At 36.6% G+C, this 17,140-nt stretch overlaps 1 protein-coding gene across 1 annotated transcript in view; it reads left to right on the forward strand.

The window, feature by feature from the left end:
* Positions 1–17,140, forward strand: part of IQCM (IQ motif containing M) — a 367,401-nt gene that overhangs the window by 58,779 nt on the left and 291,482 nt on the right. Inside the window, exon 5 of the mRNA XM_088021330.1 lies at positions 10,344–10,438. Within this exon, the coding sequence (XP_087877456.1) occupies positions 10,344–10,438 (95 nt within the window). The remainder of the gene's footprint in view (positions 1–10,343; positions 10,439–17,140) is intronic.

A 17,140-nucleotide genomic window follows, 5' to 3' on the forward strand; every position in this document is an offset into this window, starting at 1 on the left:
CTAAGGATTTGGTTTTATCCATGGTTGGGGAAGATATCAATTGCAAAAGAAAAGAAATGATTGTATTGGGAATTTACCAGTCTTTAAAAATTTACTTTTGGCCTTTAGTTAGTTTAAGCTGAGACCCAGGTTGGTCTAGCAGAGTGATAACTCCTAAAAGAGCAGTTAGCAGACCAATTTGACCAAATAGTTGAGAATTTCAAGTAAGCTATTAGTAACTGGAAAAATTAACTGAACTAATTTGAAAACTACCATTTTCAGTATTTGAGATGGGGCCAAAAAATTTGAGAAAGAATAATAATGACTTAAGGACAAGTGGAGCACTCATTAATAGTAAATCCGATCAGATAGAATATCTTTCAGTATGTCTATCTCCAGAGAGTTGAGTATTTCTCGAAGAATTGTTTCTTCTGCAACTGGTGGAAGATAAAGGTCTCTTGACACCCTGACATCCATTTTTAATGAAAACATGTCCTCCTTAATGAGGAAGATCAACATCCTCTGAAATTAAGAGCAAGTATGCGTACTTCCAGGGACAGCCTGGGGCACATAAAGCCTGAACTTCAATCCACCAGGGTTGCTTTGTCTTTATTTATAGCTAGCTTATGGCGGTAACTTGTTTCCTACCTTAGCAGTTAGCTTCATTTCATTAATGTTGGAAGTGGGATGGGAATACAGAAGGGAAGACAAATCAGTGTTCTGGGACATGGTGACTCAAGGTGTTAGAACACCGGTGTTTAGCTAGACAAATAAGATGCGATTAGAGTGAAATTTTTATTGAAATCTAGCTCACCACATAGTAATGATAAAAGAAACTTAGCAATGAGGATATAAGCAACAGAAAGGGAAACAGAATCAGAAATCAGGAAGGGGATGGTTAACAATGCAGGGACAGGCACTGGCACTAATTAGCGTGAATTGCCCAACTCTTTGTGAGACTTTTGGAAGATTTCTGTTCAATACAAATAGACCCCTGTGAAGGAAGCTATGTATAAACTACCTACAATTCCCCTGAAGATGCCTGGGAAAATATTAATTTCTAAGGTGACACATAATATTTTTAGGTAGACCATAAAAATACTGGCTCAATGAAAGAAATTTCCTTGGATAATACATGAAGAAATATAATCTTATAAATGTATGATTTCCTTTCCCCAGACTTCTCTATGTTTGATTTGTGGAGGGAAAACAAAATCAACTAGCTCTGCATTTTCAAATTTAAGTTTAAAGATGTGAAGTTCTTCAATGTACCTTTGAATTCTAACTTCAAAGATTATTATACATTAACATACTTTTTTATGACAATAATGATAAATGTGAGTGCATTCTGAATGTTAATTTTCCATCAAGGAAATTAATTTACTATGCACTTATTTATCAGAACGATTTTTTTTAGTTTATAATATTTGGTGCATTTGAAGGTATGACAGTTGCATTTCTGTAAATGCATTCTGTAATTCAAGCAAGTGAGACAGGACTTCAACCCCCAGTTTTGTGATCATTGGGAGTTTCTTATGTGTTACATGACAATTTGTATTTAGGCTATTCTGATCAATTTAATAATAAAATGAGGAGGGGGGCGGAGGAAGATGGCAGAGGAGTAGGAAACCAGGATTTCGTCTGGTCCCAGGAAGGAATTGAGCTGGATAGGGATCAAACCATTCTGAACACCTACGAACTCAACAGGAGATCGAAGAAAAGAATAGCAACAACTCTCTGAACAGAAAAGTGACCACTTTCTGGAAGGTAAGATGTGAGGAGAAGTGAATCCGAGGCAATATTTGGGAGGATAGATGGCGGGGAGGGGGCCTCTGTCGGCCGATTCTGGCAAGTGATAGAGCAGTGGAGCACAAAATTGGAACTTTTAGATGTCGGCTCCGCTGAGGGACATTGCTCCAGTGGCTAAGTGGGGGGTAGAACCCTCGCGGGACAGTGTGGTCTCAGGACCCTCGGGGTCACAGAAAGACCGGGGGTGCCTGAGTGCGGCAGAGCTCCCAGGTATCAGAGCAGGGAAGCCGGCTGCAGAGATGGAGCCAAGGAGTGGGCTCTCAGCTCGGGGTTGCCATAAACCGTGATCCGCAGCCCAGTCTGGCCACTGCTCCTCCAGCAGGGACCCAACAAGCAGCAGATCTGGGGAGACCCCCCTTCCTCCCCTGGGAGGAGTGGCGTGGGAGTGCACCGCAGGGATCTGCTGGGTTTGGAGACTCCACACGGGGTCATTAGCCAGAGATAGAAACGCTCGGTCACAGGCCGAGTGAGCACGGAGTGGGGGAGATGGAGGTGATTGACTGCTTTTCTCTGGGGACGCTCTAAGGAGTGGGGCCCCGAGTTCTTGGCTCCTCTGGGGTGGAGAGTGGGAGGCCGCCATTTTCACTCTCATCCTCCAAAGCTGTACAGAAAGCTTGCAGGGAACAAAAGCTCCTGAGAGCAAACCCAGGCAGATTACTTAGCCTAGATCAGCAAGGGCAGGGCAATTCCACCTCTGGCAAAGGCATTTGGGAACCATGGAAACAGGCCCCTTCCCCGGAAGATCAGCAAGAACAGCCAGCCACGACCAAGTTTACTGTACAATGGGAACAGCAGAACTCCAGCGCTAGGGGAATACAGCACATAGAATTCATGGCTTTTTTACCATGATTCTTTAGACTTTCAAAGTTAATTTTTTAAATTTTCTTTCTTTTTTTTTGAATTTTTCTTTTTCCCTTTTTCAGCCAACACCTTATTGATCCCTTTGTTAAAAAATCCTTTTTATTTTTCATTTTTAGAGTCATATTCTATCCCTTCATAGTAGATACCCTTATTTTTGGTATATATATATATAAGTTGTTCTCCCTTTAAAATTTTGAGATATAGTTTCTTCTAACAGATCAAAATATACACTAAATCTCTAGTGTATGGCTTTGTTCTAGTCTCCTGCCTGATCACATTCTCTCCCTTTTTTTTTTTAAATCTTCCTTCTTTTTTCAACCAACTTCTTATGAATTCCTTTTATGAAGTCTTTTATAATTTTCATCTTTACAGCCATATTCCATCCCTTCATCATATTAACCCTTATTTTTGTACATATATAAGTTTTTCTTTCTTTAAAATTTTGGGAGGCACTTTCTTCTAACAGACCAAAATACGCCTAAATCTAGTGTGTGGCACTGATCTATACACCAAATATGATCATATGATATATGATCATATTTGATCATATTCTGTTTTATTGTTTTGTTTTTGTTTGTTTTTATCTATTTCTCTTTCTTTTTCTCTCTTTCCCTTTTTTTTCCCCAGTTTCAGGTCTTTTCTGATTTGTTTAGTGTATATTTTCTGGGGACATTGTTACCCTGTTAGCATTTTGTTCTCTCATTCATCTATTCTCCTCTGGACAAAATGACAAAATGGAAAATATCACTTCAACAAAAAGAACAAGAGGTAGTACTGACTGCCAGGAACCTAAACAATGTGGACATTAGTACGATGTTGGAACTAGAGTTCAGAATGATGATTTTTAAGATACTAGCTGGGCTTGAAAAAAGCATGGCAGTTATTAGAGAAACCCTTTCTGGAGAAATAAAAGAACTAAAATCTAACCAAGTCGAAATCAAAAAGGCTATTAATGAGTGCAATAAAAAATGGAGGCTCTAACTGCTAGGATAAATGAGGCAGAAGAGAGAATTAGTGATATAGAAGACCAAATGATGGAAAATAAAGAAGCTGAGAAAAAGAGAGAGAAACAACTACTGGATCACAAGGGCAGAATTCAAGAGATAAGTGATACCATAAGATGAAACAATATTAGAATAATTTGGATCCCAGAAGAAGAAGAAAGAGAGAGGGGGGCAGAAGGTATATTGGAGCAATTTATAGTAGAGACCTTCCCTAATGTGGGGAAGGAAACAGGCATCAAAATCCAGGAGGCACAGAGAACCCCCCTCAAAATCAATAAAAATAGGTCAACACCCCGACATCTAATAGTAAAACTTACGAGTCTCAAGAGACAAAGAGAAAATCCTGAAAGCAGCTCGGGAGAAGAGATCTGTAACCTACACTGGTAGAAACATTAGATTGGCAACAGACCTATCCACAGAGACCTGGCAGGCCAGAAAGGACTGATGTGATATATTCAGAGCACTAAATGAGAAAAATATGCAGCCAAGAATACTATAACCAGCTAGGCTGTCATTGAAAAATGAAGGAGAGATAAATAGCTTCCAGGACAAACGAAAACTAAAGGAATTTGCAAACACGAAACCAGCCCTACGAGAAATATTGAAAGGGGTCCTCTAAGCAAAGAGAGAGCCTAAAAGCAGCATAGACAAGAAAGGAACACAGAAAATACACAGTAACAGTCACCTTACAGGCAATAAAATGGCACAAAATTCATATCTTTCAATAGTTACCCTGAATGTTAATGGGCTAAATGCCCCAATCAAAAGACACAGGCTATCAGATTGGATTAAAAACCAAGACCCATCGATATGCTGTCTGCAAGAGACTCATTTTAGACCCAAAGACCCAGATTGAAAGTGAGGGGGTGGAAAACCATTTACCATGCTAATGGACACCAAAAGAAAGCTGGGGTAAGAATCCTTATATCAGACAAATTAGATTTTAAACCAAAGACGGTAATAAGAGATGATGAAGGACGCTATATCCTACTTAAAGGTCTATCCAACAAGAAGATCTAACAATTATAAATATCTATGCCCTTAACATGGGAGCAGATAATTATATAAGGCAATTAATAACAAAAGCAAAGAAACACATCGACAACAATACAATAATAGTGGGGAACTTTAACACCCCCATCACTGTAATGGACAGATCATCTAAGCAAAAGATCAAGAAGGAAATAAAGACTTTAAATGACACTCTGGACCAAATGGACTTCACAGACATATTCAGAACATTCCATCCCAAAGCAACAGAATACACATTCTTCTCTAGTGCCCATGGAACAATCTCCAGAATAGATCACATCCTAGGTCACAAATCAGGTCTCAACCGGTACCAAAAGACTGGGATCATTCCCTGCATGGTGTCAGACCACAATGCTTTGAAACTAGAACTCAATCACAAGAGGAAAGTCTGAAAGAACTCAAATATGTGGAGGCTAAAGGGCATCCTACTAAAAAATGAATGGGTCAACCAGGAAATTAAAGAAGAATTAAAAAAAATTCATGGAAACCAATGAAAATGAAAACACAACTGTTCAAAATCTTTGGGATGCAGCAAAGGCAGTCCTAAGAGGAAAGTATATAGCAATACAAGCCTTTCTCAAGAAACAAGAAAGGTCTCAAATACACAGCCTAACCCTATACCTAAAGGAGCTGGAGAAAGAACAGCAAATAAAGCCTGAACCCAGCAGGAAAAGAGAAATAATAAAGATCAGAGCAGAAATCAATGAAATAGAAACCAGAAGAACAGTAGAACAGATCAACAACACTAGCAGCTGGTTCTTTGAAACAATTAACAAGACTGATAAACCCCTGGCCAGACTTATCAAAAAGAAAAGAGAAATGACCCAAATCAACAAAATCATGAATGAAAGAGGAGAGATCACAACCAACATCAAAGAAATACAAACAATTCTAAGAACATATTATGAGCAACTCTATGCCAGCAAATTAGATAACCTGGAAGAAATGAATGCATTCCTAAAGATGTATGAACGACCAAAACTGAACCAGAAAGAAATAGAAAACCTGTACAGACCTATAACCACGAAGGAAATTGAAGCAGTCATCAAAAATCTCCCAACAAACGAAAGCCCAGGGCCGGATGGCTTCCCAGGGGAATTCTACTAAACATTTAAAGAAGAATTAATACCTATTCTTCTGAAACTGTTCCAAGAAATAGAAATGGAGGGAAGACTTCCAAACTCATTTTATGAGGCCAGCATTACCTGGATCCCCAAACCAGACAAAGACCCCCTCAAAAAGGAGAATTACAGACCAGTATCCTTGATGAACATGGATCCAAAAATTCTCACCAAAATACTAGCCAATAGGATCCAACCGTACATTAAAAGGATTATTCACCACGACCAAGTGGGATTTATCCCTGGGCTGCAAGGTTGGTTCAACATCCACAAATCAATCAATGTGATACAATACCTTAATAAAAGAAAGAACAAGAACCATAATATCCTTTCAGTAGATGCAGAAAAAGCTTTGACAAAGTACAGCATCCTGTCTTAATCAAAACTCTTCAGAGTATAGGCATAGAGGGTACACACCTCAATATCATAAAAGCCATCTATGAAAAACCCACAGTGAATATCATTCTCAATGGGGAAAAACTGAGAGCTTTCTCCCTAAGGTCAGGAACAGGGCAGGGATGTCCACTATCACCACTGCTATTCAACATAGTGTTAGAAGTCCTAGCCACAGCAATCAGACAAGAAAAAGAAAGAAAAGGCATCCATATCGGCAAGGAAGAAGTCAAACTCTCACTCTTTGCAGATGATATGATACTTTATGTGGTAAACCCAAAAGACCGCACCCCAAAACTGCTAGAAATCATACAGGAATTAAGTAAAGTAGCAGGATATAAAATGAATGCACAGAAATCAGTGGCATTCCTATACACCAACAACAGTACAGAAGAGAAATTAAGGAGTCAGTCCTATTTACAATTGCACCCAAAACCATAAGATACCTAGGAATAAGTCTAACCAAAGAGGCAAAGAATCTGTACTCAGAAAACTATAAAATACTCCTGAAAGAAATTGAGGAAGACACAAAGAAATGGAAAAACGTTCCATGCTCATGGATTGGAAGAACAAATATTGTTAAGATGTCAGTGGTACCTAGAGCAATCTACACATTCAATGCAATCCCCATCAAAATACCATCCACTTTTTTCAAGGAAATGGAAGAAGTAATCCTAAAATTTGTATGGAACCAGAAAAGTCCCCGAATAGCCAGAGGAATGTTGTAAAAGAAAAGCAAACCTGGCAGCATCACAATTCCGGACTTCAAGCTCTATCACAAAGCTGTTATCATCAAGACAGTATGGTAATGGCATAATAACAGACACAGAGATCAATGGAACATAGTAGAGAGCCCAGAAATGGACCCTCAATTCTATGGTCAACTAATCTTTGACAAAGCAGGAAAGAATGTCCAATGGAAAAAAGACCGACTCTTCAACGATGGTGTTGGGAAGATCGGACAGCCACATGCAGAAGAATGAAACTGGACCATTTCCTTACACCACACAAAAATAGCCTCAAAGTGGATGAAAGACCTAAATGTGAGAGAGGAGTCCATCAAAATCCTAAAGGAGAACACAGATAGCAACCTCTTCAACCTCATCACAGCAACTTCTTCCTAGAAACATCGCCAAAGTCAAGGGAATCAAGGGCAAAAATGAACTATTGGGACTTCATCAAGATAAAAAGATTTTGTACAGAAAAGGAAACAGTCAACAAAACCAAAAGACAACTGACAGAATGGGAGAAGATATTTGCAATGATATAACTGATAAAGGGCTAGTATCCAAAATCTATAAAGAACTTCTTAAACTCAACATCCAAAGAACAAATGATCCAATGAAGAAATGGGCAGAAGACATGAACAGACATTTTTCCAAAGGAGACATCCAAACGGCCAACAGACACATGAGAACGTGCTCAGCATCGCTCGGCATCAGGGAAATCCAAATCAAAATCCCAATGAGACATCACCTCACACCAGTCAGAATGGCTAAAATTAACAAGTCAGGAAATGAGAGATGTTGGTGGAGATGTGGAGAAGGGGGAACCCTCCTACACTCTTGGTGGGAATGCAAGCTGGTGCAACAACTGTGGAAAACAGTATGGAGTTTCCTCAAAAAGTTGAAAATAGAGCTATCGTACGATCCAGCAGTTGCACTACTGCGTATTTACCCCAAAGATACAAATGTAGGGATCCGAAGGGGTACATGCACCCCAGTGTTTATAGCAGCACTGTCCCCAATAGCCAAAATGTGGAAAGAGCCAAGATGTCCATTGACAGATGAATGGATAAAGATGTGGTGTGTATATATATATATGCATCCATCAAAAGGAATGCTGTCGTGCCATTTGCAGTGACGTGGATGGAACTGGAGAGTGTTATGCTGAGCGAAATAAGTCAATCAGAGAAAGACATGTATAATATGACCTCACTGATATGAGGAATTCTTAATCTTAGGAATCAAACTGAGGGTTGCTGGAGTGGTGGGGGGTGGGAGGGATGGGGTGGCTGGGTTATAGACATTGGGTAGAGTATGTGCTATGGTGAGCGCTGTGAATTGTGCAAGACTTGTTGAATGACAGATCTGTACCTCTGAAACAAATAATACATTATATGTTAAAAAAAATGAAGAAGATAGCAGGAGGGGAAGAATGAAGTGTGAGAATTGGAGGACGAGATGAACCATGAGAGACGATGGACTCTGAAAAACAAACTGAGGGTTCTAGAGGGGAGGGGGATGGGAGAATTGGTTAGCATGGTGATGGGTATTAAAGAGGACACGTTCTGCATGGAGCACTGGATGTTATACGCAAATAATGAATCATGGAACAGTACATAAAAAACTAATGATGTAATGCGTGGTGATTGACATAACATAAAAAAATAAAATGAGGAGATTTTAAAATAATGATAGAATCTCTCATCGCATTTCACATTTATGTTAAAATTACCCTGCCATTTCACCTGAATGTTTGTAAAATATTTTGCTTAAGTGGATGAATTGTGGTCTACTTCTGTTAAAATCTTTCATTAATAGGAATCATTGAGGAATGCAATTAATTGTCCTAATTTGGAGACTTAAATATTTAACCATTGCATATTGGAAAAGAGCAAAGAAAACTGATTGATCAGTGTATCATGTCCCCATTGACATACAAATAAATTCAAGAATTTGAAATGGAGTTTTGCAAAGCTGATTGTATACTCAAGCCTTTTATATTTTCCCTTGACAATAAGATTTTGTCATACTAGCCATACCTCAGTTCTTTGGAGAACTGCATGGGTGTGGTGACCACATGAGTAACAGCTAGACTAATAGATCCTATAAGTCAGTCATTATTTACTACTTATAGAGTGTCTACTCTATGCCAAATGTAGAACTCCGAACAGAACAGCCACAGACTCTTCCCTCATAGACCCTAGGTTTCTGATGAGCAAAATGTTTTAAAATACTAAAAATTTGTATAACATTTATATAACGTTTTAAATGGCAATTGCATTTCTAGGCATTTATAATAAGAAAGAATTGGACAGGTTCACAACATGAATATTCATAGATTTTCATCCTTGTTTATAAACACCAAAAAAGTAGAAGCAACCCAGATATCCAGGAAAAGAAGATTGGTAAATAAACCATCAGTATGTTAAATCCATAGAGTTGAATGCTCGGTAATGGGTCAAAATGACAATGTACATCTTTGTACATTTACAAATAAAGATATTCACGATATTAAGAGCAAAAAATAGGCTAAAAAGTTCATGTACATTTTATGTGCACGTAAACATAGAGAAGGTATGAAATATATTACACATGTTAATTATGACAAATGGAGTTAGTATAAAATAGTAATAAGGAGTTTAGTTCTTGAGGTCCCACTGCTTGGATTCAAATCCTGGCTCCACCCATTTCTAGCTGGGATAATTTGAACTATATACTACTTAACCCCTAGGTGTCTTAGTGTCTTCATTTATAAAATGGGTGTAATGATAGTAAAAACCCAGAGTATTGTTGTGAGGATTAAATGTAGTAAGACACAGATGGGGCTTAGAATAGTGCCTGGCCCCTAGGAAGCTTTTAAGGGTTTACAATTATGACTAAAATATTAGGGTGGTGAATTAGGGGTCATTTTTATTTTCTTCCTTTTGCTTATGTACATTTTCTAAAATTTCTGCTTGGTGCATAGTTTTTGATTCAGCTGACTTGGTTGAAGCTCGCCAAGTCACGATAGGAAAACATGTTACTTAAAATCTTGCAAAACAGACAAGAAATATATATGATGCTTGTTCATTTTCCTGATTTTTGTTTTCATTTAGAAAGCAAATGTTCCTGTTTGTTATCTATGCTCAGAGCCAGCAAAATTTGGTATTATTTTGTCTTCATTCAATAAATATTATACATTCATTATATAATATATATAGATATTTATATACTTTCAATAATGTTTATAGAGTGCCTACTGCATGCCTCTTACTCTGCAGAGCACTGAGAGTATAACATGTTTAGTCTCTATTGATAGGAGACAAGTGGTTTCCTCTCTGTGATTAGCATCTAATCCCATAACATTGGTTTAGAAAGTCTGTATTACAAAATAGGGACTATAAATCACTCAAAGCTCTAACTTTATGTTTTGGAAACAGATCGTTGATCTCACCATTTGCCACCCCCATCATCAACCTTGGCTTGCCCTTACAACCCATGACCTCCTCGTCCATGGGGCTTCTGAAAGATTATGGTGAGTCTCATTGCATTAGTGTTAATAGCAACACAGTGATTTTTATTATTTTTGCATTCTTAAAATGTAGTGTCAAACAGCTAGTATTTCCTTTCAATACCATGTCAAAAGATAGATTTCAGAAACTACTAATAACTCATTTTCAGCTCTTTTATTAGAACTTAAGAGATTGGATGTTTTTAATGTGTGTGAATATTAAAGGTTTTAAGAAATTATAAGGATAAATTCTTATAATTTTAAAAGTCTCTCTATCATTCAGTTATTGTTGTTTAAAAAATACATAATTCTTCAAAAGAAAATATAGATAATTCTTTAAAGTCCTGTAAGTGTGATTGAAAAATTCTTTGGAACTTGGTGAGTTACTTGAAGACCTAGGGGGCTATTGATTCAAAGAAACTATTTTGTAGTTTTCCTCTTTTTAACTCGTTACTCATGTTCTTGAGCTTCAGGCTGTCATTAAGAGAAAACTCTTCTTGTAGAGTGGGACTTTGACTGATTTTGGAAAAAATTTTTGAAAATTTGCAGAAGAAACTCCTCCTTGAGTTCTTAAGGCACTTGCATAAAATTTCCTTTATCCAACTACAATTTAACCAGCATTTCGCTGTGTGTATTATTTTAAAAGGAATTCAAGCATCAGATGGAGGCTCAAGTAACACATTTTCATTAATCCAACCAATATTCACCAAAACTTTTAATATTGTGAATATAATGTCAGAATCTCGAACACATGTAAATGTTTAAAATTTTTGAATGTTGAATTGATCCATAGCTTAAATTTCAGGCTTGATTAGATAGTTTAGGCCCGAAGTAGTATAAATAATGGGTGGGTCTCAATTCAGTCTAGAATTGAATATGTATATGAAGAAGTAAATGCTGTCAAAAATTCTTCGTAAAGCGTAGGATCTAATGGGTGAAATAGTTTTAATAGATAATCTTGAAATCTGATAATCCTGAAAGCTGAGGTTTGCAGCCTTTAACTACCTCATAAATGAAAGTCCTGTGACATTTAGAGTTTATTCAGAATCGTACTAAGCATTGATAAAAGCCTCTCTTTTCAAATACCATTGAACTCAGATAAATCACATTTATTTAGAGGCACCCTCCCAGAGCTGCCTCTAAGCTCATTGAAGGGCTCAGTAATTTTCATGGCTTTACTCCGAATGTAGAAATTTAAGTCTTTTTCCATATACATGGAGCTTACCGTACAGGGGCTTGACCACTGTTTGTTTAATGCTAAAGAAAAGACAGAAAATCTTTCTAAAACATTCATTGAGAGAATCTTAGTTACTAGCTGCAGATTATTGTGAAATTGTGAGTAGAAGGCCAGCAGAATGGGGCAGTCACCTACAGGATGTGTTCTGAGGTTTGCTAAATGTTCTGTCCATGTAAAAATGTTCTCCTGAAATATCTGAAATATTTACTAATAGAGCCATAGCTTCATAGAAGCTGAAGTCTCCTTGTACTTATCACAGTGACAGGCACATATTAGGCATTAATAAACATTTGTTGAATGAATGAATGAATGAATGAATGAAGACAAATTAAAAGAAGTCCCCCAAATGGAATATATTTCTATGTATCTGTGTGTCTTTGGGTGCATAGTAGGCTAAAATTTGATAACTGCTAAAAGAAAACTGAATTTGGGAAGTAAGTAAAATACAAAAACAACAACGAATATAAACATGCAAAAGAATGGCACTGGACCCCCCCCTTTTTTTTTTACAATTATGGTTTACACTGATTGTTGAGACTGCAGAGATACCATAAAAATAAGTAAAAGGTTATACATTTAGCTTATATGCTTTAAAACCAAATTGTTGGACAGATTATTAGTATTATGATATAAGTCTCTCAATACTCATATAACTTCATGGGGAGTTGGAAGGTTGAACATGCTGAAAGTGTAAAAAATTTCAATAAAAATATTATTTCCAAATGCTATAGGGTAGCTGTTCTTTTTTCCTTAAAATGAAATGTACTTTTAATTAAATAAGAATGGGAATTTCATCATTGCTTTGTTGTATATGAAGTATTGTTTTATTTTGCTTTGTTTTCAGCCAAACCACTCTTTTATAATAGCAACATTTTTTTTTAAATGAGAGCAGAAATATCTGAAGTCTTGTGGCCAACAACTTACTTTATGTAGGCTATTAGAGAAATATGAAAGATGTTGATTTTCTTTTTGAATAACCTAGGTGTGGCCCTGGCTTTGTGTCTCGGGTGAAAATGATGAATACTTTACAAATACTTTTTAGAATTCATGTTAATTTTTTAGTTCATTTTATGGCTTTAATCTACAAATTTATCCAACAAAGCTTTTTCTCCACACCATTATTAACACTGTTTGGTAAGCTACATCTTCAATGAATGTCTGAAACAGTCACTGAGGTCTATTTAATAAGAGAATGTAGCTTAAATTGTGAGGGAATGCAGATCTTGTGGTTTTCTCCGGGGTGTACGGTAATTTACTGGGCCCTTAAATTAAAATTGCCCAATTCTTTTTTAGAATAAATGAATTATTCTTATTAAAGGAAAAAGGAAAGGAAATTAGAACATGGGAGTTAAGACAAAGTCATAATTTCTATTCATTTGACCTATATATATTATTATATATGATATATAATAATTATGTTATATTACATATAAATGTATATACTTTGTACTACTTGAAGCCTTGACTTTTAAAGTGGTACAGTAGTCCCCCTTTATCTGCAAGTTAAGATGTTCCAAAACCCCTACTAGATGCCTGAAACTGCAGACAGTGCGGAACCCTATATATAGTATGTGTTTTCCTATACATACATACCTCTGGTAAAGTTTAATTTATACATTAGGCACAATAAGAGATTAACAACTAATAATAACAGAACAATTATAACAATATACTGTAATACAAATTATGTGAATGTGGTCGCTCTCTCTCTCTCTCAAAATATCTTATTGTACTGTATTCACCTTTCTCCTGTGATGACGTGAGGTGATAAAATGCCTACTGATGCAAGGAAGTGAGAAGAATGACATAGGCATCATGATATAGCGTTAGGCTTCTATTGACCTTCTGACCGTATGTCAGAAGGAGGATCATCTGCTTCCGGATCCTGGTTGACTGCAGATAACTGAAACCACAGAAAGTGAAAGTGCAGATAAAGGGGACTCCTATATAGCACAGTAGTGCAAGCACTGAAGTTATTCTAGTCACTCTAATGAGGTTAGAATTCTGGCTCTGCCAGTTTCTAGCTGGGAAACCTCATCTAAGTTACTTAATCACTCCATGACTCAGTTTCCTCATTGGTTAAATGGAGGAATAATCACAGTACCAACCTCAAAATTTTTAGATTATGCTTGTAAAGTATATAACATTACATCCTGGTGCTTAATAAAATTGAGCTTTGACTATTAGCTACATGTAGCTAGATGTAAATAGATTTACTATTTACATTCCCTAGATGTAAATAGTAAAACATAATAGACTTGAAAACATGGTGTTCCGTGACCCACCCTAAAGGATGTATTACCAGAAGCACAAGACATACCTCTGTACCACACTAACTTAAACTATCACGGCACAGAACACAGGAAGTGAGGTTTATTGTCATTGTATAAACACAATCACTGTGGCCTTTCCTGCATTCAGCTATTTTTGTCAGTGTCGTTGTTGGCATCCTGTTCTAGACCTTGAATCTGCCTGGTTACTCTGCTATTTCAATAAATTTGGTAGGTCACACTGAAACAGATATTCCTCAGGCACCCCTTTCACCAGTAATTTCAAAGCTTTTTCTCCATTTTTATGATTCTAAGGGAATAGGCCCATGGTAGGAATTCTTTAATAGGATTTTTCAATATAAAGTTCTGGGAAGAAGGGAAATGTTTCCAGAAAGCCCACCTTGCTCTACATGAGATCCAATTCAGTTGTGTGGCTTGGTGTGAATCTGTTCAATTCTCTGGGTTATATTTTCATCATCTGTACTCTTTGAGGAAAGAGTGGAACTGCCTTCAATGAAAGGAATGAAAGGTTAGAAAATTTCCTTTTCCTGTATGGCTGCTTCTCAGATATTAAAATCTCTCTCCAAAATCGTTGTCCAAGGAAATCTCTCTAACTCTGTATGCCTTTTTTTTGTGACCTTATCCCTTACCTTTTTTGCTCTTGAAACATGTTTACTGTTCTCCCTGAACTCATAGCCAGTAACCAGCAAAAACCCTAAATCTTTACCCTCTGTTAAGTGTTCCCTTCTTGGTCTTACTGAAGTCTGTGCTCTGTCTCCAGCCCTGAGGACATTTCTTCCTCTGCTGCTCTCTCAAATGGTGGTGGTCTCCTCTCCCATGCCTCACCCATCTGGGATTGGAGATGGGGAAGTGACCTCCTTATTCCTCATACTGTTTCCAGACCGTTCTCCCTTTCTCTTCTCTAACACACCCAGCTTTGAATCCCATGTCATCAAAGGATATCTTCCATTATCTCTTCTTTTTATAGTAGTCGATTGATTTGTATCCATTCTCTCATATCTTAAAGAATTTAGCCCCTGGGTCCTTGTGACTTTCTCTAGTGCTAGTCTTGTAAGAACTGTGATTTTGGTGTCCAATAAGCGGTCTGATTCATTGACTTCTCCATTCCTTGAGCTCTTTTCTCCCATGATTTTGCCTTCCATCATACTACATATATTCTCTGATAGTTATACCTTTGAAATATTTCCAAAACCTGACTTTGAAGAGCACTACCATCCAACCAGATCATCCTTTCAACTCTAACAATATTTTTAGTCCTACTAAGAGTCTTGGGGCCCTCAGTGCTCATAGAGGTCTGGCCGAAAATTTTTGGAATTTCTTCTCTAGATACACTCATTCCCTTGGTAATTTCAACCAATCTGACTTTAAATATCATTTATATGCTGATGACTCCAAACGTATCTCCAGCCTGGTTATTCTCCTGAACTCCAGCTCACATTCAACTGCTTAATCAGCATTTCTACTCGATTTTTAAATAGGCACTTCAAATCTAATGTGTCCAATGCAGGAACTTTGTAGGTGTTGTTCTCTTTGCCTAGAAAGCATCACTCCTTGACCACTTTTGGGCTTTTGTCCAAATGCCTCCTTATCAGTGAGGCCGTTCCTGCCAGCCTGGTTTACTTCTCCTGCTTTACTTTGATCTCTAACACTTGAGGTCTCGGGACATGTTGCTTCTTTTATTTATCTGATTTTGTCTGCTTCCTCCTGCTAGAACATCAGCTCCATGAAGGCAGATAGTTTTGACTGATTTATTCACTACTAAATCCCTTGTATCCAGAATCATTCTTGGCATGTAGGAAGTGCTCACTATATTTTGTTGGATGAGTGAAGATACTATTTTATTTTCTAAAAGAGTGGTACCAGTTTTCATATTTATTTATTTTTCTATTTAATGAAGAAATTTATCTAATTTATTAGAATAAATATTTTCACCCATGGAGCTCAAATATGTTGTTTTCATTTTGAATAAAAAATATAACTGAAAAAAAATACAGTTTGTGTGTGTGTGTGTGTGTGTGTGTGTGTTTCTGAGAACATGGTGAACAACTATGCAGAGAAAGACTTCTGGGTACAGAACACTTAAAAATGCTGGTTAAATATTAAAAGATAAGATTAAAAACCTGGCTGAACTGGCAGGAAAGCATAAAAATAATAAAACCAGAAAATATAAGAAAGTCTGATTCCTTAAGAAATAATAATTAATATTATTTAGAGTAGTTTGTTTTTAGGGCTTATACCTGTTCTTGGTAGCTTAGAATTTTCCTAGTTAAAACAAACAAACAACAAAACATTGGTATCACTTCTCTCCCTTTTCTTATCAATCAATCATATATAGGTATACATGTATTTATTAGGCCTCAGGAATCCAGAATTAGATTAATAGAATTCCTTTTTATCATGATGCATTATTATCACTTGTTCATGGATTGCCCTCTTTTGTTTTTTCTTTTCTTTTCTTTTTTTTTATAATACTGATAGCTATTGACATCTACTTATGTGCCCTTCCGGAATCCTACCCCTTTGCTTCCACCCTAGATTGCTAGATTTGGAGGAGTTCTATTAAATTTTTGATACTAATCCTTTGTTAGTTATACTGTGGCTAGTCTTTTCACTTTCTTTAAGGTGTCTTTGATAAATAATATCAATTTAAATATAGTAAATTTAACACAAATGGTACCTTCTTTGGGACAAAAAAGTGACTATGACGTACTATTTCATCTTCTGTCAGTTTTTGTAAGTTATGTTTATAGAACTATGTCTAAATTGTCAAAAGTATTGCCATAAAGTTGTCCATAATAACATTTATACTGATGTCTCCTTTTTAATTTTCTATATTAATTATTTAGGTTTCTCTCTCTCCCACATTCCCTTCCTTTTTCTCTTGGGTCATTTGCCCTGAAGGTCTGTCAACTTTATTTATTTTATTTATTTATTTATTTATTTTGAGAAGAAACCGCTTTTAGCTTTTCTTATTTTCTTTATAGTGTATTCCTTTCTATTTCATGAATTTCTATTAAACATTATATTTTCCTGCTCTCATGTGGGTTAGCTCTGAGTGAGCACTTTCTTTGAGAACCTAATATTTTTTATTTGATTTTCCTTCAGCATTTACTCATTACAATGAATATTTTTATTTTTTTAAAGATTTCATTTATTTATTTGTCAGAGAGAGAGAGAGAGCACAGGCAGGGGGAGTGG

Source organism: Eumetopias jubatus, unplaced genomic scaffold, assembly GCF_037043125.1.
Source record: "Eumetopias jubatus isolate StellerSeaLion01/CBP00866 unplaced genomic scaffold, mEumJub1_p1.0 scaffold_2, whole genome shotgun sequence".
In the NCBI taxonomy this organism is placed as follows: Eukaryota; Metazoa; Chordata; class Mammalia; order Carnivora; family Otariidae; genus Eumetopias; species Eumetopias jubatus.